This window comes from Dendrobates tinctorius, unplaced genomic scaffold (assembly GCF_039654945.1).
Source record: "Dendrobates tinctorius isolate UK_male_01 unplaced genomic scaffold, ASM3965494v1 ptg000011l, whole genome shotgun sequence".
NCBI lineage: Eukaryota > Metazoa > Chordata > Amphibia > Anura > Dendrobatidae > Dendrobates > Dendrobates tinctorius.
The window spans coordinates 128,379,934-128,406,867 of record NW_027361679.1 but is presented as its reverse complement, the minus strand read 5'-3'; the positions used below and the strand labels follow the sequence as shown (position 1 = coordinate 128,406,867).

At 43.6% G+C, this 26,934-nt stretch overlaps 1 protein-coding gene across 2 annotated transcripts in view; it reads right to left on the bottom strand.

The window, feature by feature from the left end:
- CELF5 (CUGBP Elav-like family member 5) overlaps window positions 1–26,934 on the bottom strand; it is a 195,236-nt gene that overhangs the window by 34,064 nt on the left and 134,238 nt on the right. Inside the window, exons 3-5 of one of the 2 annotated variants that reach the window (XM_073547588.1) lie at window positions 9,002–9,050; window positions 3,073–3,231; window positions 2,706–2,785 (exon numbers count right to left, since the gene is read on the bottom strand). In XM_073547588.1, coding sequence (XP_073403689.1) covers window positions 2,706–2,785; window positions 3,073–3,231; window positions 9,002–9,050 — 288 coding nt within the window. The remainder of the gene's footprint in view (window positions 1–2,705; window positions 2,786–3,072; window positions 3,232–9,001; window positions 9,051–26,934) is intronic. The other variant, XM_073547598.1, reaches the window with a different exon arrangement.

Here is a 26,934-nt window from a genome sequence, read left to right as displayed (position 1 = left end):
TGTGTGTGTGTGTGTGTGGTCTGTGTGGTGTGTGTGTGTGTGTGTGTGGTCTGTGTGTGTGTGTGTGTAGCCTGGCCGTGTGTGTGTGTACATGTATGTGTGTGTGTGTGTGTGTGTCTGTGTAGGTGGAGCCTGGCCCTGGAGGAGATGGGGACATGAGGAGAAGGCCATGATGGGTGTAATGGTAGAAGGCAATGAGGGGGTAATGGGAGAAGACCATGATGGGGGTAATGGGAGAAGACCATGATGGGGGTAATGGGAGAAGGCCATGAGGGGGTAATGGGAGAAGACCATGATGCCTGGGGTAATGGAAGAAGGCCATGATGGGGGTAATGGGAGAAGGCCATGATGGGGGTAATGGGAGAAGGCCATGATGGGGGTAATGGGAGAAGGCCATGATGGGGGTAATGGGAGAAGGCCATGAGGGGGGTAATGGGAGAAGACCATGATGCCTGGGGTAATGGGAGAAGGTCATGATGGGGGTAATGGGAGAAGGCCATGAGGGGGGTAATGGGAGAAGGCCATGAGGGGGGTAATGGGAGAAGGCCATGATGCCTGGGATGATGGGAGAAGGCCATGAGGGGGGTAATGGGAGAAGGCCATGAGGGGGGTAATGGGAGAAGGCCATGAGGGGGTAATGGGAGAAGACCATGATGCCTGGGGTGATGGGAGAAGGCCATCATGGGGGTAATGGGAGAAGGCCATGAGGGGGGTGATGGAGAGAAGGCATTGATGGGAGTGATGGAGAGACGTCAGTGATGGGGTGAAGGCAATGATGGAGAGAAGGGAGTGATGGGGTGAAGGCAATGATGGGGAGAAGGGAGTGATGGGGTGAAGGCAATGATGGAGAGACGGCAGTGATGGGGTGAAGGCAATGATGGGGAGAAGGGAGTGATGGGGTGAAGGCAATGATGGAGAGATGGCAGTGATGGGGTGAAGGCAATGATGGAGAGATGGCAGTGATGGGGTGAAGGCAGTGATGGAGAGATGGCAGTGATGGGGTGAAGGCAATGATGGAGAGATGGCAGTGATGGGGAGAAGGGAGTGATGGGGTGATGGAGCAGGCAAGAATGGGGTGATGGAGCACTCATTCAAAACCTATGGTGAGTTGAGTCACATTATAAATGTTATTTAATTATAAGTATGCACTGCTACACTACAACCGCGTCCATAGCCCCGCCCCCTTATGACCAAAGCCCCGCCCCTGCCACACCTCCATCCCCGCCCTACCGGGCCATGGAAGAATGGTCTTGCTTGAAACCGGTCCCTGGTGCAAAAAAGGTTGGGGACCACTGATATAGAGGACTCACCAGCTGAAGATGCCCTCTATGTTCCAGACCACAAAGCTGCCTAATAGTCACCATGTTCTACTAGGTGTAGAGAAGACTTTCCCTGACAACAGCTGGTGATCCCAGGGGGCGAGGGAAGCTTGACGTACAGTGATCAACTCATTTTACTTAGTCTCAAGCACTTTAAGTAGTAGTCTCAAGCACTTTAAAAAGAATCTGTCACCAGGTGATTGCTACCCCTTATGCGAGCGGCGTGACATAAGGCACAGACCTTGATTCAAATGGTGTCTCTTAGGCTGGTTTCACATTAGCATTTTTTTTGCGCAGCGCATCTCCATGCGCATGCGTTATGTGTCCCTATGTTTAACATGGAGGGCTCATGGTATTGCGTTTGCACCCGTTCGCACGCGTTTTCGTGCGCATGCGTTTTTTCAAGGTGTGCGCCTAGGCGCGCCAGACGCAACCTGTTGCATTTTTGGGTCCGCCAAAAGGCGTAAAAAAAACGCATGTGCACGCTAGCGCACGTAATGCGCCAAAATATCACATTACAGTCTATAGGATCGCAGGCGTGCGCATGGACATGCGTTCGTCTGCCTTTTTGTGCACATGCATTTTTGGCGTAAAAATGTGTAGACCCAGGTTTTAACCCCCAGAGAACCAATGCGCCAAAAAAAGCAAACGCATGCAAAACCGCATGATGCGTTTTTTGCATGCGTTTCTACTGCGCACGAGGCACTGCGCAAAAAAATGCTAATGTGAAATTAGCCTTACTGGGCTACTTGCAGTGATTTTATCAAAAGATTCTGCAGATATAGCTGAATGCTGAACTCTGTATAACCCCGCCCACACCACTGATTGGCAGTTTTGTGCCCGTGCACAATGTACATAAAAAGTTGCCAATCACCGATGGGGGTGAGGTAACACAGACCTTTTGACTACCTGGCAGCAGGTTTACTAGTCCTCTAGTGATAATCTCCTACTGATAAAACTGTGATTATATCAGAACTACACTAAGCAGCCTAGTAAGTGACTGATCACTGGAATCAGGGTCTCTGTTTCTACATTATGTTGCTCTCAGATTAGGTGGCAAAAGCCTGGTGACAGATTCCCCTTGAGGAAACTGTATTAGTAAGTTAAAGGTGTTTTCCACGTCTTTGTCTTCTGCCTCTACAATTCTGCTGTCTTTTTTTCTGCGCTCCCTCTTTTCGCTGAGACAGGCTCCTGACTATTGCAACCTTACGCTTTGAATGAATGGAACAGGATGAGCAAAGTCACCCTCTGTATAACCTGTTCTGGACGACAGGGCAGTGCTGTCCATAAATTCTCAGAATAACATAGCAAAGATGACTGATACACCAGCGACCTGCACGGGCACGTATGGGTACCCGAGCTGTGCCTGGAGAACGGCATACTTACTGGCATTGTTTGGCTTCCGTGTAGAGCATGTATCGCTGCCTGAGCCTCAGCATGAGATGAGAACTTGACAAAGGCACAGCCTGCAAACATACGAGTATATAGATAGCATAGAGAACGTATTAATAAAGACATTAATAAAAGGAACTCCGTCTAATGAGGACAATACTAAGTGAGTGGAAGAATGAAGGCCTTACGATAATTATATGATTCACCAAGTACTTTGCTAAATCAACATAAGGTTAAAGCAGGCTGTGTTAATAAAAAAAGGGGAAACTGCACTTTCAGTACATAAGTGGCTATCTCTATGGACAACACATAGAAATTACATTGTGCAAAAAATACTCCACTTTTTTCTCGGTGGCCTCACCTTTACTGCTGCCATCGGGTCCTCGGAGAACAGAACACTCCTCGATTGAGCCAAAGGCTTGGAACATGCTGGTCACTTCCTCCTCTGACTGCTGTTTGCTGAGCATCCCCACAAACAGTTTGCGATCACCTGTGGTCCCAAGTGTCAGGTTAGTGCCACCTAGTCACATAGGTTATTTGGTCAAAAAAAATTAAAAACTTACAAGTCCTAGAAGTTGAACAGTAATATGTAATTATGAAAACAAACCTCAATAATATACTACAGCAAACACTAAAACATTGCAAAATGATATAATGGAAAGTTCATATATTAAATGGTTACGAGCAGTATTTAATAGCTGTTGGCTTACTGCCACTATGTCTATGAGTATGAAGATGATGGTATCTAATAGGAGACATCAGATTCCTCTACTATTTACATTATCTTTTTCATGGGTGGGCTGACAGTAATCTGGGACCAGGGGCTTTAAAGAGTACCTTTTACCAGTTTGAGCATGTTAAACAGACCATATCGTGGAACAGTGGCTGCAGAGCTGAATACAATGTAGGCTTTACTTTTCAATTCCTCATCTCTGTTACAGACATATTAGTTTGTAAAGTTTAGGGTATAATTTATGATTAGGCCCAATTGGGCATTACCACCAAATCTTCTCTGGGGACATGTAAATTTTCCCCCGGCATGGAGGGAAAAAAAAACTATGTCCACATAAAGTCAGAAGAACATGCATACTCTAGTGAGGCATGTAAAGATAGAAAGCTCTGATCTCTGCAGTTACTGTGTAGAGTACAGCAGAGCTGAGTGTCATTACAAACACCTCCAGCTTTGATCTCACAGCAAACCAGTGCTGAGAGGAGAGCTGCAGCTGCAATGGGTGTTTATAATGACACTCAGCTCAACTGTACTTTCTCTCCCGCACACTAAGTTTCCTGAGATGAAAGCTGGAGGTGTTTGTAACGTCCTGACAATCAACTCTGCTGTACTCCTTCCCCCAACACTGACTCATTTGAGACAAAATCTGCTGATGTTTGTAACGGCACTCAGCTCTACTCTACATAGTACCTGCAGGAATCATGGCTGAGAGCAAGGCTGTCTTTCATTAGATAGCATGTTCTTCTGACTACACCTGGGGGCATGTTCTTTGTTCCCCTGCATGATGCCTCTTGCTTCTGATTGGTCAACGTTATGCAAGGGAAAAATTACGCTATGTTGGATTTATAACAAATTACCTAAAATTTACAAGCAAACAACTCTGCAATTGAGAAGATAAAGCAAAAGATAAAAACATGATATTTAGCTGCCCTGCAGACACTATTCAATGATGTAAAAGAAAAACAGCGTATGCACAACTTCAGAAGGTGCTCAAGTAGGGCCCCACACCATACATGAATAATAAAGAAAACTTGGCACTCAACTTCTAGAATATTTTTTGGGATTTTTTAATGCAGCCAGAAAATAATAGACATTTCGGCCTCACTGGCCTTCATCAGTAACACTTTAAATGTGACTGGTCATGCGCTAGGCGCTGGGCATGGAGCCTGAATTAAATAGTACCTGGGTGGGTGGAGGTGCCATGCAGACATCAGCGACCCAGAATCCACTGTTGGTCAGCTGTGTACTGACCAACAGTGGATTCTGGGTCGCTGATGTCTGCATGGCACCCCCACCCACCCAGGTACTATTTGATTCAGGCTCCATGCCCAGCGCCTAGTGCATGACCAGGCACATTTAAAGTGTTACTGATGAAGGCCAGTGAGGCCGAAACGTCTATTATTTTCTGCCTGCATTAAAAAATCCAAAAAAATATTCTAGAAGTTGAGTGTAAAGTTTTCTTTGCTATTCAATGATGTGTCCAGTTTAGTATGGTCAAACTGGTGAAAGATCCTCTTTAAAAGGTAGTGGGACCTTTACCAAACAAACAGGAGCTAGAACTTGGATTTTTTTTTCGGGCCTAAATTTTAAAGAATGCTCCGATTGCCTTAAGGGTTGGGCACTGCTCTAATCCTTGTGTGATCTGTGCAGCCCCCTTTTTTTCTTTTGCTATGTACAAATAACTGACATAAGGCTAATTAAGAATCCTTTTCCAACATTTTCATCCTTCATATGAAATTAATTTTCAATCCTAAATTCCCAGTACCCTGCATTAGAAATAAAGCTACAAATTTTGATATAGGAAAACAAATCTGAAAAGATAAGGATGATACATGCAGCATACTGACATACTGTATATGCCTAATAAAACAGACAGAGTATGCAGTGACGGTTAGGTGAGCATAAATGAGACATGTACCCCTGGACCAATATTTTTTTCCCTCTACGTATATTTGCATGTCCATATTCCACACATGGTTCAGATGTGCACATATGTTCGCATGCAACCACAATGACTATATGAGGTTTTGCCTCTGTATACTGAATGGCGTAATACGTATTTATGGGTAAGTCATGCAGAATGGCACAAAAATGTCACTGACCCATTAAACATTCCCTAGTATTGCTCTGACATAGTAGACACAGCTGATGCGTCCCCTCTTCCCATCCCCATACACACACACATGCTGCACAGGGCATCCTCCTCCCACTCCCTCCCATCCTCCTCCCACTCCCTCCCATCTTGCATGCTCGGTTGCTCTCTCTTCCCTCCACACAGACCCACACTAAGCCCCCTCTCTCCCACAAGAGTCCCCCTCCCCTTCCCTCTCTCTTCACCCTCTGATTGGCAATTTCACATGCTGTCCAGCAACCATGACAATTTGTGTTTGAAGCTGGAAGCTGCATCTGGTTGCTATGACAATGGGCAGTGCCGGCACGCGGTGTGCCAGGGCGGTGGTGATGTATTTTGCAAAGGTTTTAGGGAATGCTCAGCTGCTGCAGACAGAGCTGGCAAAACCAGGTCATGGAGGCTGGGCTAAGCTGGGAACATGGGGACGCTAGGCTGTATAATGATTAAAAATATATATGTACAATACTCTAAAATGTATCCAAATCAACATCAATTAGGATAGACAGAAATAAAACGACAAGACGCCAAAGAACGATCATACACAAATGTAAAACAAAGATCCATGCAGGGAAAGAACATCACAGTGTAGAATTGGGCAGTTCACAATGGATGTAGTGGAGCAATGGAAATGAGGGTGCAGACAACCATCTATGAGAACACAACATGACACAGAAGCAGTTCACTAACCGTACTAAACCACCACAACCAGTCACTGATCGCCTTCATTGCTTGATCATACACGGAAAGATGTTCTGACGTTGAAGCAGAAAGGGACAAGTAATGTGCCATCAATGGTGACACTAGTGTTCTACCATAAGACTATGATCTTTCTCGGGAATACACTACAATTTGGGCAATTAGGCTGCCATTATATATTGTTTAGTGGCAAGACTACTACTATTATTAATATTGTGATCTGGTCTGGCTGAACTGGATCAGATCGGACCATAGTCAAGGTGATTTTTTTGAGAGAACAAATTAGTCTTTTCATTGCAATAAATCAGGGGCGGATATAGCATATGACTGCAAAGGGGCCCTACGAACAGGGATAGCCTTTGCCACAAATAATAGTAATTTCTGCAACTGCCTAAAGGTGACCTTACACATCAGATAGTGGTCGGCCGAATGCCCACTCATCCATCAGACTTCTCTTCCAATCTCCCAATACACATGCACAATCGGCTCAGTTAAGAGTGCTTGTGTCCTGTATAGGGAGAGCAGAATAAGCTCATGCTAGACACATCGGGAGACAGATTGTCCCCAGGGATAACAAAAGGAATGGGGGTTAGATCTCAAAATGCACAATCCTTCTCTCTACTGAGTTGAGAGACTTCCATACACATTAGATGGTCCGCTGGTCATGCCTAGATCGGGACATTCAGCCAACTTTACTCAAATTTGTATAGGAATCTTAAGGGACTTTGGTTCTCTTAGCTCAAAATGACTGCCAAGCATGACATATAGTAAAGTGGCGCTATAGGCATGAGGACATGGGCTCACAAAAACAACGGCATCCTCCTACCGTCAAACGGTTCCATCCGTTATGGGTTGTGGTCCACAAGAAGGAATTGTCTAGAACAGTGTTCCCCAACTCCGGTCCTCAAGGCCCGCCAACAGGTCATGTTTTCAGGATTTCCTTTGTATTGTACAGGTGAAGCAATTATCACCTTGGCAATACTAAGGAAATCCTGAAAACATGACCTGTTGACGGGCCTTGAGGACTGGAGGTGGTGAACACTGGTCTAGAAGACCATAGTAAGGGTGGGCTCCTTCTTGCACACTTTTGTATTTAAGGCAGAAGAGACAGTCATGCATCAGTTTAATAGTAAGTTAGTTACCGCTGAAATAAGCAAAAAAAAATTCTAGTTGGGGATTCGTTTCCAATAGGTAAAGGCAAAAGTGCCTACCAACTGTCTGTCAATATTGTAAGAATGGCTACCGCAGCATATGGGCCCGATTCTCCATATGTAGGTCAAGCATAACACGGATGTCTGATCACATATGGTGCCCGTACATTAATGAAGGTTGTCAGAGGGAGGCTCAGACACGCCAACTCTGAGCTAAAAGGTTGATGGAGACATTCAGCTTTTCCTTATATGTAATGATTTTTTTTCCTTATCTCTCACAAAAAAAACCCCAATAAAAATCAATTTTGACATGAACATTCCTGAACATAATTGTATGTCAGCCATGCATGCAACGCAGGAGAAGCATGCTCTGCTTGGTTTTTGTCATAAAATCTTTGCATGACCAGCAATGAAAGCACTGCCTGCATGGTGATACGTACAGCGATAATGGACAATGGAGACGGTCATTGTTCTGCGCTTTCGGGACTGATGTGCAACGTTGCCTTGCATTGCTAAGGAAGGTATATTGCACACACATTTTTAAGGCGACCCAACTAGTTCAATTATCTGGAGGCTTTTATTATTGGAATTACTGTTACAATGTGTCCTGTAAGTCCAATTGTGGCGCTCGCAGCATGGAAACCGGAATCTCCACCATTTGTTAGCATAGGGAGGGCTGTCCTTCCCGGGTCAAACTGTGATCAGAGGTATGAAGATATCACTTACATCCTAACCCCTTGGCAATCATCACATTAAGCTGTATTGCAAGTCAAACATGTAAACCCAGTATTTACAAGAAGGTCTCACCAGGTGTTTGCCACCTAATCTGAGGCCCTGATTCCAGCAATGTGTCACTTGCAGGCTGTGGACTAGTAAATTCACGAGTTCTCTATGACCCCGCCTCCAGCAGCTTTGTGTGTACACTCTGCATAGGCAGAAAGCTACCAATCAGTGATGTGGGTGGGGTTATAGAGAGCTCAGCATTCAGAGAACTAGTAGATTTGCAATAGCTAAAGCGGTGATTATGATCATTACAACAAGCAGCCCGTAAGTGATACATCACTGGAATCAGGGTCTTTCAACCACATCATGTGGCCCTTAGATGAAGTAGGAAAAACCTGGCAACAGATTACCTTTAATAACCCGCACAAGGACTACGGTGGCAGAAAGCGGTTACAAACCTTGTGAAATGGCAATTATTGCCCGGGTCTTCAAATCAACAAACAACATTTCACCAATTATACATGGATGTGTAGCAAACGGAATTGAAGCACCTATGCTTTATGACAAACGTGCTGACTGAGAGCCACCTATCATGCTTCAGGCTACCAACACATAATGATGATGAATATGTATACACTGGTGATGGCGGGGCTTCCCAGTATGATGCTGTGTAATGAACATGCTGTGCTGTATAATGATAGCATGTAGCTGTACATTGAGAATGAACACGCTGGGATCTGGGATGTAACATAATCAATGCCATTAATGAACAGACAGCTCGGAATGGTGATGGATGCTCCAACAATGTACAGAGAGCACTGCTGGACCCTGATAAGGGGTAATCTTCCACGATACATACCTCCCCGACTCTCGCTGTCTGCTGGCTTCACCTGAATTGGTCGTGCCATCTGGAACCAGAGAACACTTGGGATAAATGTTTCTTACCCAAAGCATTACCCACTCATAAAAAGGTTTTTTTTGTTCTATTTTTACCTTGAAAAGCAGATATGGGATAACACTAGGTGCCTGAACTCTATTGTAAGTATACAAATACAGAAATATAGGAAGGAAACGGTTATTGACGAATGATTAGTGCACCTGCAACCTAAAAAGACATTTAGAATGGCGTTAACGAAGCGGAGAGGATGAAAAATTAAAAAAACAGACATCTGAATAAAAAAAAAAAAAAAAAGGGAAAAAGACTTGCAGATTGAATGAAGCTACGGACTCAGGGAAAGGGAAAAGGCCATTATACAAAGTGGAAAGTGGTTTACTCGGAGCCACAATTTCCATAAAAAATAAAAGAAGAAAAAACTATTCAGTTAACCCCACATCAAAACTCGGAAGACCCCTCGCCCATAGCGAATGGCCTAAAAGCCTGGGTCACCTGCAGGATCAGCTCCCGCGTGCTCTCTCATTATCACCAACATATACACAAGAGAGAATCACAGAATAGAAAACTATATGCAGCAATGCAAAAGTCCAAGGATCACCAAGTGCAAAAGCTTTGTTACCATTCTGCACACTCGGGGACGTACAGTATAGTATATGGTGTTCCCCAAGTCGTGTAGAATAAGAGCAATGGTCCGACCTAGGGAATGACCACTTGGTACAACTTCACTTCAGAGTTAGAGAGTTGGTTCCCCCTAAGGTAGGTAATAATCTGTATATACAATGCAAATATTTGGGAAAATTTCTATCCTAGCTGCTCCAATATCCCTAAAACAAGTAGCATGTTCATCCTTCGGGTGGCCTCCTTGCCAGCTTTTAGAAAAAAAAAGCCGCTGACGGCAGAGCAAACAGCAAAGCCGCTTCAGGAAAAAGACCGCCAGCTTTCTCCCGAAGTGAATTCGCCTTGGAAAACCTCAGAAGGTCCGCCGGAGTCTTAGATGCACATAACCTTAGTCTGGTTTACATGCCATGCTTTACATGTGTATCTGATCTAATGCGAATAGTGCATGGTGTCATCAGAGCCGCCCTAATGAAGTCCATCGCTCAGTGTGCCGCCCGATTCTACCTTGGACGGCACAGGTCCGCCGTGCAGCGCGTTACTTCCGACAAATGCTCGAGCATAGGATTGTGAATCAGGACACACGCATTTCTCCGGCCATTTCCTAATGGGCCATGTCTCCTAGACACATTCTAAGAACAAGTCTAAAACATATCATAAAAGTGGCACAAAAGTAGTCCAATTTCTAGGCATGTGGCTTAGGCCTCAGCCAGACGTCTGTGATCATTCCCGTATGAAAAAAAAAAAATCAGTGTTTTGGATCAGAGTTTCATCAGTGTTGGGTGAATGGTTCCGCTTTTACCATCAGAGTTTCATCTGTGATTTTTCCGTATGGAAAAAGACATAAAATTGCAAAGCTTCTTCTCTCTACTGCAATGTTAATCAAGGGCTGCATACTGATGACATCTGCGCACCCCCATGGTTTTCACAGACAGATTGGGTTAAAGCAAACAAATTACGCAGTACTTACCTACTACGCCCCTGCTACTCCAGCACCACCCGTCCACTAACCCCCACTATTGAAAGGATGTGGCGGAGACATCACATCTACTTCCCAAACTCAGCCACTCATTAGGCCCGGTGGTCTCGTGCTGTGTACCCTGGTATCATCGCTGAGTGGAAGGAGAGGTGCGGAAGGGTGAAGTGAGCAGGGTTCAGATCCCAAAAAGGAAAACTTGGAATGTTTTCCCTGCTTTTGCATGGGTTTCCTCCGGAAAAGGGAATTTAGATAATGAGCCCCATTAGGGACAGTGATGATAAAGTTTGTAAAGCGCTGTCAGAATTAATGGCGCTATTTAAATGTATTAAATAAATAACGTTTTACTTTTGCTTGATTTTGAAATAAGCAAAAATGCTAACAAACCTTCAGAATGATCGCTGGGTTTTTTATTAGCCCTCCCATTGACATCCTCCAAGGGGAAAAACACTGGAAAATTGGACAAGAATGTGAAATCCTGAAGTGTAAGAAATAAGCTGAAGGCCTGAGCAGATCAGCAAGTCGTTTTCCCACAGAAATTTATAGGGCCATTGTTTTGATGGTTTTCTTGGTGCTTTTACCTCCATTTTTTAAGCAGGCCCACTCAAAAACTGTTGGAAAACGAATGAAAGAGCAATATTGCTAGTTAATCTCTGCTGCTTCTTATCAGTTATTTCCTGCACAATAACAATCCCCAGGAAAGCGAACTTTGGGACAACTCCATACACTTGAATAGGAGTTGCAGCTGTCTGTCCATTCTAGGATGAGAATAACCCTTTAATAAATTACCTGGCCATGTTCCACATTTGATGGTTCCACTTTGTAGCCCTTCAATTACTTACAAGAACTAGAAAAAGCAAGAGCACAACATACATGTTACTTGGTCCTGGGCTTTAATGAAGTGCCGATATAGACAGGGCTGTGGAGTCGGTAAGCCAAACCTCCGACTCTGACTCCTTAATTTCCATGACTCCGACTCCACCAAAATGGGCTCCGACTCCACAACCCTGTCAGGGCTGTGGAGTCGGTAAGCCAAACCTCCGACTCTGACTCCTCAATTTCCATGACTCCGACTTCACCAAAATGGGCTCCGACTCCACAACCCTGCCAGGGCTGTGGAGTCGGTAAGCCAAACCTCCGACTCTGACTCCTCAATTTCCATGACTCCGACTTCACCAAAATGGGCTCCGACTCCACAACCCTGCCAGGGCTGTGGAGTCGGTAAGCCAAACCTCTGACTCCGACTCCTCAATTTCCATGACACCGGCTCCACCAAAATGGGCTTCAACTCCGACTCCACGACTCCGACTCCACAGCCCTGGAAATACATGTTAGCTGAGACATGAAAGTTCTTGGTTCTGCAATGTAGCCAAAGCAGGTAAGGTCCCCAGTGGTCACGGATGACCAAGAACCCAGAGGAGAAGAGAGCATCAGTTTAGAACTCCTTCTGTATGTACTATGAGTGCCATGTTGTGAATAGGGAAAACGTCAGTAATGCTACCTATAACTTCACATCATATGATCACTGGAAGACCCCCGGACATAGCAAAGTTGTGATCCATGTCACAACAGGGGTCTGTTCTGCTTTCTATGGATGCACTAGTTTCAGTGGAAAACTAAATTTATAGAGAATGAATGTCCACCCAGAAATCTAATGACCTCTTATGGTAAACATGTAAGCCCCCCACAAAAATATATATATATTACACATATGCACACACACATACAATATGACCCCAAACCAACATAAACCATTGACCCATATGGCTGGTAGGTAAGCAATGACTGTACATATTAGTATCAGACTGTCAAGTAAAATAGTGGCCATTCTTATACTTTATTTTAGAATATTTTTTTAATTTTAAGCTTGCAAATGTCAAGAACTATACATAAAAAACATGACTGTTGAATGTGGAGAATAAATCAAAAGAAAACAAATACAATTCCACAGGAAAAACAGCTTTCCGATATAAAAAAAATGGTTAGGGCCATTTAATCACCTCAAGGGCAAAGTTGCTAAAAAGTTTCATGTTATTTAGGGCTGAAACACTCTGCCCGTTAAGGGGTTATACGACACGATATTTGTCCTAGGCCTCATTCGGACATTAGTCATTTCCTGCATGGTCCGCATGTCCTCAGTGTTTTCTCATATGCTTTAAAAAGGCTATCGATACCAATTTGTTTTTGTCTAGTAAAGGGATTATATGACATTAGAAAAACATAGCAGCCAAAGTAATGCAACTCTCATCCATGTGCCACATGAAGTAAGGCAGCACCGGTGGCCCATTCCCAAGAATGAGGTCTCACTCAGCCATCCAAAATGCTGGAGCATGTTAAACCTGTAATACCGCCTTACGCTAAGCTGCAATTCCATGAACACATTGCATACATTATATAGCCTGTAAATGGTAGCAAAAAAATAGTAAGACCTCAATAGTAAGGAGAACACAGTACAACATCAGATGAAGCGCGCCAAGAGTTTTTCTATTTTTTACTGTCAGATTCATACAATATCAGAACCAGTATTAAAGTTTGGCCGTGTAGTAATATTTTCTATGGCTTTGGTATTGAGGGTCTGTATGACTTGGAGGTAAATGTAGAAAGGCTGCTAAATAGTTTGGCAAATTGAGACCAATGATGGTCACTATATTTCACCTCATGGCGCCTTGAGATAAGTGTCCATTAGCTATGTTACCTTCCACATCAAGAAGGATGCATATCCTGCAACTACCTAGGAGTGTAATGTAGGGTGGTCACCAGGGCTGGACTGGCCATATGACAATTCTGGTAAATGCCAGAAGGGCCTGTCTGGTCGTGGGCCGCCTTGTCTGCTGCATTGTTACCAGAATCAGTGTTGACAAGACACCCATACTGTTAGAGTTGTGACGGAGCACAAAGTCGCTGACTCCGTCACTTACCCCAGCAGGCCATGGGTATCATTAGAAATATTGGTCTTGTAGAAAATCTTCCTTTCCTCCATCCAGGGTAATATTAGTAATATATCCCATCTGGAGCTTGGGGACAGGGACAGCATGGGCCTGTGTGATTCCAAATGCCAGGGCTGTATTTCTGCCCCAGTCCGTACCTGGTGGTCACTATCAGCTACATTAGTAGGTACCCCAATTAGGGTCCATGTAGAAAAGATGTCTCATGGACATCACATTTTAAAATGCAGAAAATGTGTCACCCGATATAGCACTTCCAGCATACTGTCATATTTCTAACACTTGTCTATGCAAAAATTGACACCTTTTAGAGAGTTTTTAAGTGTGAAAACATGAAAATTTGAAAATGTCTGCATATGGAGGAAATACGTGTGCCATGTTTCACAGCTGAATTCTGAACTGGCCCTGTATAGGTATGGGATGGCAGGATTAAACGCAGCTCTACATAATAACATTTCTATTTTATGACTTTGCTAATTCCAGTGTTAAGCAACACCGGGCAGAAATCTGTGACAACGTGCACAATCCCAAAAAACTGTCAGGAGCCCAGTTGGAACTAAATTTCGGGTTTCTGTTCAGAATACGAGTGCTCCCTTCTGCTCACTTGTCACCGTCTATCTCTTTTTCTGTGTGTGTGGGTCTCTGCTTCTGCCCCAGGATTCGCATCTGTCTCTAGATTTCTGTGTCACTGGCTCTGTACTGTCACATTTTGGGCTGCTCCCATGTCACTCTGCTCTTGGGATTGTCTAGAGGAACTTTGCTAGTGTTTCAGCCCCTTTTCACCCTTTGCTCTTTTTAGCCTTCGCTGTCTTTTTCTGGTAATGACTTTACTCCTCACGGCAAACAGTGACCACGTTCTTCTGTCGTCTTTCAGCTCAAATGAACGCTTGATACCCTAGGAGCCCCTAATGCCCTGCGTGGACCCTCAGAGCAAATGTGAATTTATACAATGCATCTAAGGCTTCATTCACACATCCATGACTTTTCTTGCACATAAAAACATGGCCTTGAATTGTGTGCTGTCCATTATTTTCACAGACCAATAGCGTTTGGGCAATTTTGATCTGTCACTCAGATCAAAAACGGACATGTTGTTGTGTTTTTTTATCTTGGTCTGCAAAGAAACACAGACATGTGAACACCCCTATAGACTATAATGGATACGAGTTATATCCGAGAAAAACACTGAAAGAACTCATGTGAAAAAATCTGAATGACCCGATGGCCGTCATAATTAGACAGCGGTCAATCAGATGATCGCTTCACTCCTGGATACACAGGAACGTTGGGCTTAGCGCTCTTCTAAGACGGAGCCGCTGACAAACTCCTCTGGCAGTGACTTTTCTCTCGGATAACAAAAGGTGTGAACATTAGAAAGCCAACTAGCCCGGACCCTTCTTGCCCCTACATCACTTGTGGCCAGAGGGTCAGAAGGCCCCCACCCACATTATGTGATCAGCAGATCCTCCGCCTGCAATTATTATAGTAAATAGGTAACAAGAAATACATGACTGTACATTTATAAAGCCTCATATACTGAGATGCGTGTGCCCAATACATGGCACAGTATAACAACACAAAGGAGCGGCAATCCATAGCATGCATGGCAGTATACGACTGCACTAATGGCCATGAAAGAGAAAACTAGCTGACAATATATGGAGAACACACAGAAGCACAACATGCAGAGTTCTGCCAGAGGAACACACGGTTACACACAATACCAATCCGTGCACATAGATACATTCTATGCCTCTCCTCATGCACAGTAATGGATACCTATAGTGCACATATATACTCAGACACATATACATACTGCACGCACACATCGTGCTACCCTGTACCTCTCCCCTCCCCCCCAGACCTGTCGCTCCGGCTATAACAGCACCTCTCTGAAAAGGATGGGGTTACCATGGAAACGACTATTCACTGCACGGAACCTGACATTTACTGTCGTCGTGGCAACCAGTGCTTAGAGGCACACGCCACTTGTACCTCTTTTTTCAATATCTGTGTATGAGTGCTTGTGTAAAATGCACAGACACTGACATTCTGTGAAAAGGGATGAACTGAGGGAAATCCGAAGGGGTGTGCGGGGAGTCATGAGCGCTGGTGGTCTCCTTACGTGCATATAACCAGTACTTTGTGCAATATTTGGCACCACATCACACACATTAGTAGGCTCTGAGAAATTAATGGACACGCTTTTAGTGCACTAAAATGGAATACAGTTGTTTTTGTAGCTGGGTACAAAATTTACATGATTTAAAGGGGTATTCTCAAGTTTGGAAGCTATCCCCAATCCGTGGGAAAAGGGATAACTTTCCGAACGCTGGAGGTCCAACAGCAAGAACCTCCATCGATCTAGAAAATCGAGCTCTGAAGAGCCCCGAGTGAAAAAAGCAGTGGTCAATCATGCACACTGCCGCTCCATTCATTCTTATGGGAGTGGCATAGACCGACTGAGCGCAGCACACAGATATCTCCAGCGACCCTATTCAAACATGGCTCTTAAGAGGCCTGCTTCTCAGGATCAGTGGGGGTCACTGTGGTCAGATCCCAAGAAAGGAAATGATCCCCTTCTTCAGACAAATCAGTCATCTGGAGGAAGTGAGAGAGCAGCAGCAGCTCTGACATCCTCCAGATGCCAGTTACATCTGAAGGAGGGGTCAGGGGCAGCAGGGCTTGCATGACATAATAATCTCACACGATCTCCGGGAGAGCCAGTGACGACCTGAATGACTGAGGAGAGGGCCAAGGGTCCCTTTGCACCATGTGAGAACACAAATGCTACTTTTGATGGGGGCCTTGTAGATTTTGCACTGGGGTCCCTGAACCTCAAATAATGCCATTATCTGGGAATTGGTATAAAAGCTGTGGGGGGACAAAAAGCGCACAAGACCATCGGGTGATACCCTTTTAGCTACAAAGGAAAGTAAACGGAAGGTGCTCACCTGAGCAGGTTGTGTGCAGGCAGAACACCTATGAGCACCTGAAGATATCAGCAAACACCCAAATAGGTGTTTCTTTTATATTTCCTAATGGGCTTTTCTATAGAACTTAACAAATTTAAAAAAAAATAGAAAAAAGTATAAAAAGAGATTAAATTCATGCCAAAACAAGTGCTGCATCTGTAAAGAAAGCTAAAGTATGGACAATTTACAGACTTTCTTGACTTATTCCTCTGGGGGAAGAAGGGGTGTATTTCTGGGGAATCAAGGAGAGACATTTCTGCAATAAATATATATAAAATAATTAAATTAAAAACTAAAGTCTGAAAGCAGAGGGCTATATTGCTCTACTTATCCTCTATCCTATGGAAATGAGTGCTCAACAACCACCCAAATCCTCATCAGCCACAACATTAAAACCACTGACAGATGTATTTAAGTACAATGATTATCTCATCTCATAATAGCAACTCTTAAGGAGTAGGGTATTTTACACAGCCACCAGTTCTTGACATTGACATGTTTAAAACATTTAAAAACAATTACAAACATGATGACTTCTCCAAAACAGCAGGTCTTGGGGGGGATTTCCTAACATGCAATGATTAGTACCTACCAAAACTGGTCCAAGAAAAGGCAGCTCTTGCACTGCTGAGAGGTTCATGAGCCTGTAATGTTCACTGGTACAGGAGGGGGCTATCCATCTAATCACATAAGAGTTAGGCTGAGTTCACACGTGGCGGTTTTTTTTTTCGCGCTTCCGCGGCGATTTTGCCGCGAAAACGCGAAAAATAAGCATCCCATGCATTCCTATGGGATTCCGCAATGCTGTGCTAATGCTGCGGTTTTTACCGAGGCGGAATCGCTTCGCGGTAAAAAACGCAGCATGCTCATTAATTTTGCGGAATCGCGGCGATCCCGCACCCATAGGAATGCATTGTTCCGCTTACTTCCCGCATGTGGCTGTGCACACCATGCGAAAAGTAAGCAGAACAATTGCGGATGGTACCCACGGTCCGGAGGAGAGGAGACTGTCCTCCGGGCTTTGGGTACCATATCCCTGTAAAAAATAGAATTTAAAATAAAAAATATTGTTATTCTTACCTTCCGACGTCCCGCGCAGCCTTCCCGTCTCTCTCCATGCTCTCGTTCCCAGTAATCCTTTGCGAAAATGCCCGCGATGGCGTCCGTTCTCGCGAAGTCTCGCGGTCATTCGCGCGACGTCATCGCGAATTTCTGTGAGACGTCGCGACCCCGCGAGAACGGATGTCATCGCAGGCATTTTCGCAAAGGATTACTGGGAACGGGAGCGTGGAGAGAGGCGGGAAGGCTGCGCGGGACGCCGGAAGGTAAGAATAACACCATTTTTTATTTTTTTTTATTATTTTTTACATTTTATCTTTTACTACTGATGCTGCATATGCGGCCTCAGTAGTAAAAAGTTGGTCACACTTGTCAAACACTATGTTTGACGAGTATGACCAACCTGTCAATCAGTTCTCCAAGCGATGCTACAGATCTTGGAAAACGCTAGTATTTTGCAAGCTAATTACGCTTGCAAAATGCTAGTTTTTCCGTGGGAAAATCGCGGGAATTTAAAATGCGATTTTCCCGCGGAATGGAATTCCGGAACTCTCGCGGTAATTTCCGCGAGAGTTCCACTACGTGTGAACTTAGCCTTACTGTAGCACAAATTGCTTACAATGACAAAGGGGTACTGCCAAGTTGTCTATTGAGCAGCTCAGAGCAATTTCCTTGCTTCCTAGTTTCTAGGAGGGTAGACTCTTCCACATTGAATGACAGCTAAGATGAAGAGAACTGTAGAATTAGGAGATCTACTAAACTCAGCACAAGTTCTGCTGTAACGCATTCAGTATGTAATTACATATAGAGATCACAAGGCATTAGAATATGCAGACAGTCATGATTAAGAGACTGCTCTGAAAGCTGTGGGCTGGAGATTTTGCAAGATTTATAACATCTCTTTTCAGAAGGTGAGAGCCTGAGCAGCTGAGTGACCTGAGCAGATAACTACTCAGTTAGCAATGTTAGACAGCTGCAGGAACGGTTTTAGACAAAGTGGGGCCAAGGGCAAAAGTTTAAAGAAGAGCCCCAAATGCTCACATATTCCACATCACACAAACATTTTGGTTGTATTTACATGTGCTGAGTTCAGGCCGACCTGATGAAACGCGCGTCGAGGTGCACAGTGGTCTGGTGAACATTTGTCCCTCCGCATAGAAGTCATGGCCTCAGGTACTATTCCATCTTATATAGCCATCTAAAGATAAGGAAACCCTGGGTTACTAATCCCCAGAGATGCTGATACTTTTAGGATATAATATAATGAGAGGGTTCCATTGATGGCTGATTATGTCTGTTTGTCATTTACTAGACAAGTCTTGCATCTATAGCTTACTATTCCTTCTATGCTAATATGGATGGAGGACTAATTAACTAGCTATTAAGCTTTTACTCTCTATACAGACTTTTCTTTGTACCTACTGTATATACTAATATGAATATGTACATCAAATTATATCTCCTGTGTATAGACCCTGAAATTATGGGTCTAAGAGGGCAAATTTCCCCATACAGCCCAGCTGTCCCTTTCTCTTGTATGTCTTTTTACAAGTCTTACATATTTTAATATTGTTTATATTTTTGATATTATATTAATAAAGTATTTTACAGTCTAAATTAATTATTTGCTTCTTCTGATTTTTCTAATCTCCATCATTTATATTATATGAGAGCATAAGTGTGCTCTACATTATTTATTTGGTGAGATTATCTATATAGGTTTCATGATCTAACACTGTCAGTGTTTAAAAAGTTGCACCCTTTATATTGGAGGTTGTATAGGCTTTGAGTGTGATCGACAATATTGAAGTCGTTCAACGCTTCTTTCCCGGCCTCTTTACACCAGCTGAGGAAGAATGATGGGGACAGAACAATCATTAGTAGATTAATCTGTCCCAATACAGTATCATGTTATCAGCAGCATATCTGCAGGTTACACCAAGCGATGTGCTGCCTAGAACAGCAGTACTAATAAACGTATACCTAGTCTGTAAATTAACTACTGTGAAACTCAGGGCCAATTTGGACAAGCTGACCACTGCCACTAAGCGACCACCAATTGGCTATATACTAGTTCAGATCTGGGCAAAGTGCGCCCCTCGGGCCACATCCGGTCCCCTGGCTGTCCCAGTCCAGCCTGTGGACCAACACAGCCAAGGGGTCGAAAAACTGTGGCCCACGGGCCGCACCGTGCCCTCCCACGCCCGTAAGCTTGCTGACTTCATTGGTAGAGGAGAGGCCTCCGGCAACTTCCTCCACCAATTAGCGTGTGAAACAGCTGATCCGATGACGTCATTTCATTGTGCCAGCTGTGCACTGCGGAGAGTCAGTGCACAAGAGACACGGAGGTAAGAACAGAAGCAGAGCGTCGGGGGAACGGGACCGAGGTGAGTATGTGGTGTTCTTTTTTTTTCATGTGTATGGGATGTTTGGCTGGACATGGAGAGGCTATGGGGGCCTCATGCTGGACATAGGCAGACTATGGGGGTCTCATCCTGGCCATAGGGTGGCTGTGTGGGGCTCATGCAGTATATAGGGAGGCTGTGTGGGGCTCATGCAATATATACAGTATATAGGTAGGCTGAGTGGGGCTCAAACAGTATATAGGGAGGCTGTGTGGGGCTCTTGCAGTATAGAGGGAGGCTGTGTAGGGCTCATGAAGTATATAGGTAGGCTGTGTGGGGATCATCCAGTATATAGGGAGGCTGTGTGTTCTCTTGCAGTATATAGGGAGGCTGTGTAGGGCTCATTCAGTATATAGGGGGGCTGTGTGGGGCTCATGCAATATCTACAGTATATAGGTAGGCTGTGTGGGGCTCATCCAGTATTTAGGGAGACTGTGTGGAGCTCTGTCAGTATATAGGGAGGCTGTGTAGGGCTCATGAAGTATATACTGTTGTGGCCAAAAGTATTGACACCCCTGCAATTTTGTCAGATAATACTCAGTTTCTTCCTGAAAATGATTGCAAACACAAATTCTTTGGTATTATTATCTTCATTTAATTTGTCTTAAATGAAAAAACACAAAAAGAATTGTCCTAAAGCCAAATTGGATATAATTCCACACCAAACATAAAAAAGAGGGTGGACAAAAGTATTGGCACTGTTCGAAAAATCATGTGATGCTTCTCTAATTTGTGTAATTAACAGCACCTGTAACTTACCTGTGGCACCTAACAGGTGTTGGCAATAACTAAATCACACTTGCAGCCAGCTGACATGGATTAAAGTTGACTCAACCTCTGTCCTGTGTCCTTGTGTGTACCACATTGAGCATGAAGAAAAGAAAGAAGACCAAAGAACCGTCTGAGGACTTGAGAAACTAAATTGTGAGGAAGCATGAGCAATCTCAAGGCTACAAGTCCATCTCCAAAGACCTGAATGTTCCTGTGTCTACCGTGCGCAGTGTCATCAAAAGTTTAAAGCCCATGGCACTATGGCTAACCTCCCTAGATGTGGACGGAAAAGAAAAATTGACAAGAGATTTCAAAGCAAGATTTTGCGGATGTTGGATAAAGAACCTCGACTAACATCCAAACAAGTTCAAGCTGCCCTGCAGTCCGAGGGTACAACAGTGTCAACCCGTACTATCCGTCAGCGTCTGAATGAAAAGGGACTGGTAGGAGACCCAGGAAGACCCCACTTCTTACCTCGAAACATAAAAAAGCCAGGCTGGAGTTTGCCAAAACTTACCTGAAAAAGCCTAAAACGTTTTGGAAGAATGTTCTCTGGTCAGATGAGACAAAAGTAGAGCTTTTTGGGCAAAGGTATCAACATAGAGTTTACAGGAGAAAAAAAGAGGCATTCAAAGAAAAAAACACGGTCCCTACAGTCAAACATGGCGGAGGTTCCTTGATGTTTTGGGGTTGCTTTGCTGCATCTGGCACTGGACTGCTTGACCGTGTGCATGGCATTATGAAGTCTGAAGACTACCAACAAATTTTGCAGCATAATGTAGGGCCCAGAGTGAGAAAGCTGGGTCTCCCTCAGAGGTCATGGGTCTTCCAGCAGGACAATGACCCAAAACACACTTCAAAAAGCACTAGAAAATGGTTTGAGAGAAAGCACTGGAGACTTCTAAGGTGGCCAGCAATGAGTCCAGACCTGAATCCCATAGAACACCTGTGGAGAGATCTAAAAATGGCAGTTTGGAGAAGGCACCCTTCTAATATCAGGGACCTGGAGCAGTTTGCCAAAGAAGAATGGTCTAAAATTCCAGCAGAGCATTGTAAGAAACTCATTGATGGTTACTGGAAGCGGTTGGTTGCAGTTATTTTGGCTAAAAGTTGTGCAGCCAAGTATTAGGCTGAGGGCGCCAATACTTTTGTCTGGCCCAATTTTGGAGTTTTGTGTGAAATGATCAATGTTTTGCTTTTTGCTTCATTCTCTTTTGTGTTTTTTCATTTAAGACCAATTAAATGAAGATAATAATACCACAGAATTTGTGTTTGCAATCATTTTAAGGAAGAAACGGAGTATTATCTGACAAAATTGCAGGGGTGTCAATACTTTTGGCCACAACTGTAGGTATGCTGTGTGGGAATCATCCAGTATATAGGGAGGCTGTGTGGGGCTCATGCTGTATATGGGGAGGCTGTGTGGGTCTCATGCTGTATATGGGGAGGCTATATGAGGCTCATGCTGTATATGGGGAGGCTGTGTGGGGCTCATGCTGTATATGGGGAGGCTATATGAGGCTCATGCTGTATATGGGGAGGCTATATGAGGCTCATGCTGTATATGGGGAGGCTGTGTGGGGCTCATGCTGTATATAGGAAGGCTGTGCGGGGGTTCTTACAATATATAAGGGGCTGTGGGGGGCTCATATAATATATAGAAGGGACTGTATTGGGGCTAAAATGATATATAGGGGGGGTGTCAGCATACTTAAGTCTGCTCAATATTTAACGATACAATTAACATTAATATAATTAGCAATAATATAATAATTAATATTGATATTAATATTGAGCAGAATTAATTTCAAGCTATTGATTCGGCCCTCCACAACAGTCATGGCCTCTCATGTGGCCCCTCAGGAAAATTAATTGCCCACTCCTGTACTAGTCTATTTAGACAGGCTGATCATTAGTCCCTTAATGACCAGACCAAATTTTGCAATTCTGACCAGTGTTAATTTACAAAGTAATAACCCTGGAACACTTCAACGGATCCCACTGATTCTAAAAAAAATTTTTTTGTGACACATTATATTTTATGATAATAGTAAATTTAGGTCAATATTTTTATAAAATAAATGCAAAACATATCAGAAATTTGACAAATTTAAAAAATGTTACAATTTTCAAACTTTTAATCCCTTTAATCCTCATAGTCATATCTCACTAAATAGTTAATAAATAACATTTACCTCGTGTCTACATCAGCTCCATCTGTAAAATGTTTTTATTTTGTGAGGATGTTAGAAGTTAAAACTGTAGCTGCATTTTTTCAAGAACTTTACAAAATTTATTTTTTTAGGGGTCTATTCAGTTTTGAAGTGACTTCAAAATCTATATATTGGAATACCCCTAAAAGCGATACCATTTGAAAAGCAGGGTCCCTCATCATATTGAAAACTGCTGTCAAGTAGTTTATTAACCCTTCAGGTGCTTTTGAGAAATTAATGCAATGTGGCACAATAGGAAAAAAAATGTTATTTTTTCCACCTAAATTTTGCTAATCTCTAGACAGGTCCCTATAGCTGCAGACTCTAAGGCCATTATTTGGCTGTGAATTGCCATGTCAACCATTATGACCACACAATCATGATCTCAGGGTGCCGATGGAGATGCAGAGGGAGAACCCATACTCACATATTGATGGTCACCAAGGGGTTAACATGATCATTATCTATGCATATATCATCAAAGTTATCGGCAGCACACCTCCTCTACACACAGAATAATGTGCTGCCAATAACGATGATTTTATTGCCGGCATGAACGATCCAACCACTCAATGTACGAGCAGTTTATTCATTCGATGGGTGATCGCCGATCTGTTTACACAAGGCGCTAATCAGAGAACGAGCGTTGGAATAAATGCTTGTTCCCGGTTATTGGATCATTTAAATGAGCCTTTAGAGGCAGGCCTCACTGGTGAGGCAACTACCGGTACGAATCTATTAGAGGTTGCTTCATCATCAAGGAAGACATTCTCCTTAGCAAATACATTAGACTGCAAGTGTATGAGGGCAGCATCCAATCTCTAGGATATGCTATTACTTTATGATCCAAAAGGTTGAATCTCCAGTGATCCTGAGAATGAAGGGGGTGCAGTGCTTATTTTCAGAGAGCATTGGGGGGTGCAGGACACAGAGTTATGACATTCCTCGATAGGTTGAGAATAACTTGTTAATGGCTACTTGTAGATAAAGCTGACAGTTACAAGTCACAGAAGCACAGTCTGCATAGACATACGTAGTATGAGTATGCAGGACCAACTCTAAATGTGAAATATAATGTAGTCACATTTAAGAAATATCCACATAGGCAATTTTGTTGAAAATGGAGCCTAGGTCTCAGGGCCGAACTGGCCATCTGGCAAATGGGTAGTGAAAAGATTACCTGCAAATCCCATAGTAGTCTAAAAGTGATCTGACAATTCATTGCTTAAAGGTTTGTGTAAAAATGACAGCAATAACATTAGTATGAGCAACACATGGCCTTGGGTTGTCATGTTGAAAAATGGCTCCTGGCATACTTGGATTTGTCATGGAACCAGTGGTCCAGACATTTCTCCAATATAATGTCAAGCTGCTAGTGTAACATCCCACACCATAAACCCAGGAGTAAGAATAGTGTGACGCTCCGTCATGAAGGCCTCATCATGGTATTGCCCATATGGTCTCCACACCAATCTCCTGATATCATTGTGACAAAAGCAGGACTCATCGCTGAAGACGATAGCCCTCTATTCCAGCCTCCATTGCAAACTTGCTCTGTGCCACGATCGTCTTTGGGAGCGGTGGCGTGAGGTCGATGGAAAAACATGTAGCTGGATGTGCAGCTTGTAGCCCAATGTTGTGCAAATGCCTTCTGATGGTGTGTGTGGACAGAGTGCGCCTTAGGCTTGCTACGTGATGTCCAATTTCACTTGCAGTACAGAATGGATCAATCGTGGAACTAGTGCTACAGCCATTTCTCTGAAGTAATCCTTATGTCGGTTTTGTGTTACATGTGCTACTGTGAACAGCTAGTATGGCCTAAATGTGCTACTATGGCCTGCAGCATCTCCAGCCTTGTCTCCCATTGAGCCAGGTACATTCAGTCCTGGCATTTGAAACCACACAGGCCCATGTTGTTCTCGTCCCCAAGCACCAGATGGGATATATTACTAATATTACCCTGGAGTGAGGAAAGCAAGTGACTGAGTCAGTGACTTTGTGTTCTGTCACAACTTTTAACAGTATGGGTGTCTTGAGGACACCGATTCTGTTAACAACATAGCAGACAAGGCAGCCCACAGCCAGACAGGCCCTTCCGGCATTTGCCAGAATTGCCAGATGGCCAGTCCGGCCCTGCATCGAGCATATATGGGACATCATTGGTCTACAATGGCAAAGGATCTTGATGATTTGGGTGCCCAAGTGCATTCAATGATGCAGAACACTCCTGGAGACAACCATTAATAACCTCACTGATAACATGTGAAGGCATATAAGTTCATGTATTTCTACTCGTGATACTGAATAAATTGAGAGGTTTTGACAATTTTGTTTCCTTTACCTGCTTATCATTTGCATATCATTAACATGTTTAGCAGTGCTGCGATTTCCATATTTTCCACACTTTTCCTTCTTGGTGTTGCAATTTCAATATTGAAGAGTGTGTATATCCATTATTGTATTGAGCGAGACCCACTTCTACTAGTATCTGTTAGATTGTCAAGACATTAACTGTGGATGCACATAGCAATGAAGACGCCTGCAAGAATGGGACAAGCAAATATGTGCACATCTGGTTTGGGAGTCTATTTACTTGGCGAATCTGGTCTGGGTCTGTCTTAGTTAGGCTGTCAGGTTTGTGGTTTACATTTGACAGGTTTTGTCTGGAGAGGTTCTGTATTTGTATCTACTCTTTTTGATGTGTGATGAAGGGGTACATGCAGGAATATGCCCTTTCTAAACTGGTATGGCATAAACAAAAATGTGCCTGATGCGCAGTGAATGTCCTGGTAGTGTACTGCACCTTTTCAAAAGTCTTGACACAAGACAATTTGGAGAGTGCTATACTTTATTCACAGGTCCTGTCAGATTTCCTTACATTCTTGTTTTAGTAAATAAAAATTGTATCCCCCCCCATAGAGATGAGCAAAAATAATAAAAATGGCCAGGCCCTGGTTCACAGTCCAGTCGGTAGACTGCGTCTTCCGATAGGTGCACCCGATGCAATGTTATGCGTGTATCACGCCGCAATGATGACATGGAGCCGGGCCTACGGAAGAAGAGCTGTGGATACCAGAAGGTAGTAAGTTCACAGGGCTCTGGTTCAGCAGTAATGGACCACCAGAGAGGACGTAGCACCTGCAGATCTGTTTGAACTCTAATTTTCCATAATATATCAATTCTTGAGCATTTCTCTGCATTGTTCCAGAAATTCATGAATAAATGGGTAACTGTTCCCAGTTGGTGGTGTGGCGATGTACTTACAGCCTGACACAACTCTTGTATAATGGGACTAGTAACACCCAGATGTCACATTTCTATGAGGAATAACAGGGGCACAGCGCAATTCAGATCCAACAAATTCCAAAATTGTTGTTTCATAGGGATTCAAATACTGACTCCTGATATGTCCCCTTTTACTCAGGTATACCCTCATTTTAAAACCCACATTAGACTGACATCCAAGCAATTTCTAATAGTAATAGCATAATTCAGACAACTACTAATTGTCATAGCAGATATGTGATACGCTGGAATACTAGACAAACGCAATAGATTACAAAGGTTAAAAACTGCTAAACTGTGATTGATTACTAGAGGATACAAACTGTTCTTACAACAGCACCAAAATGAAAACTGCAAATGCAGCAGCTCTTTGTTGTTAATCGGGTACTTACAGCTGGATTTACACTGCACCACTATCATGAAGGAGCATTCCTGCAAATGCCCGTGTCCTGATAAATAGACAGCGCAAACTGTCTGCCAATAAAGCTGGCCTGAAAAATGATTGTTCTCGCTAGCACATCATCCTGTGTAAACAGGACATATGCTGCCGAGAACAATGGCAGTCTATGCGCTCAGAATAATCTATTACAGATCGATCTGTGTGCAAAGAAAATGTGATCACGGACAGGCTATTAAACGACCACCGATCAAGT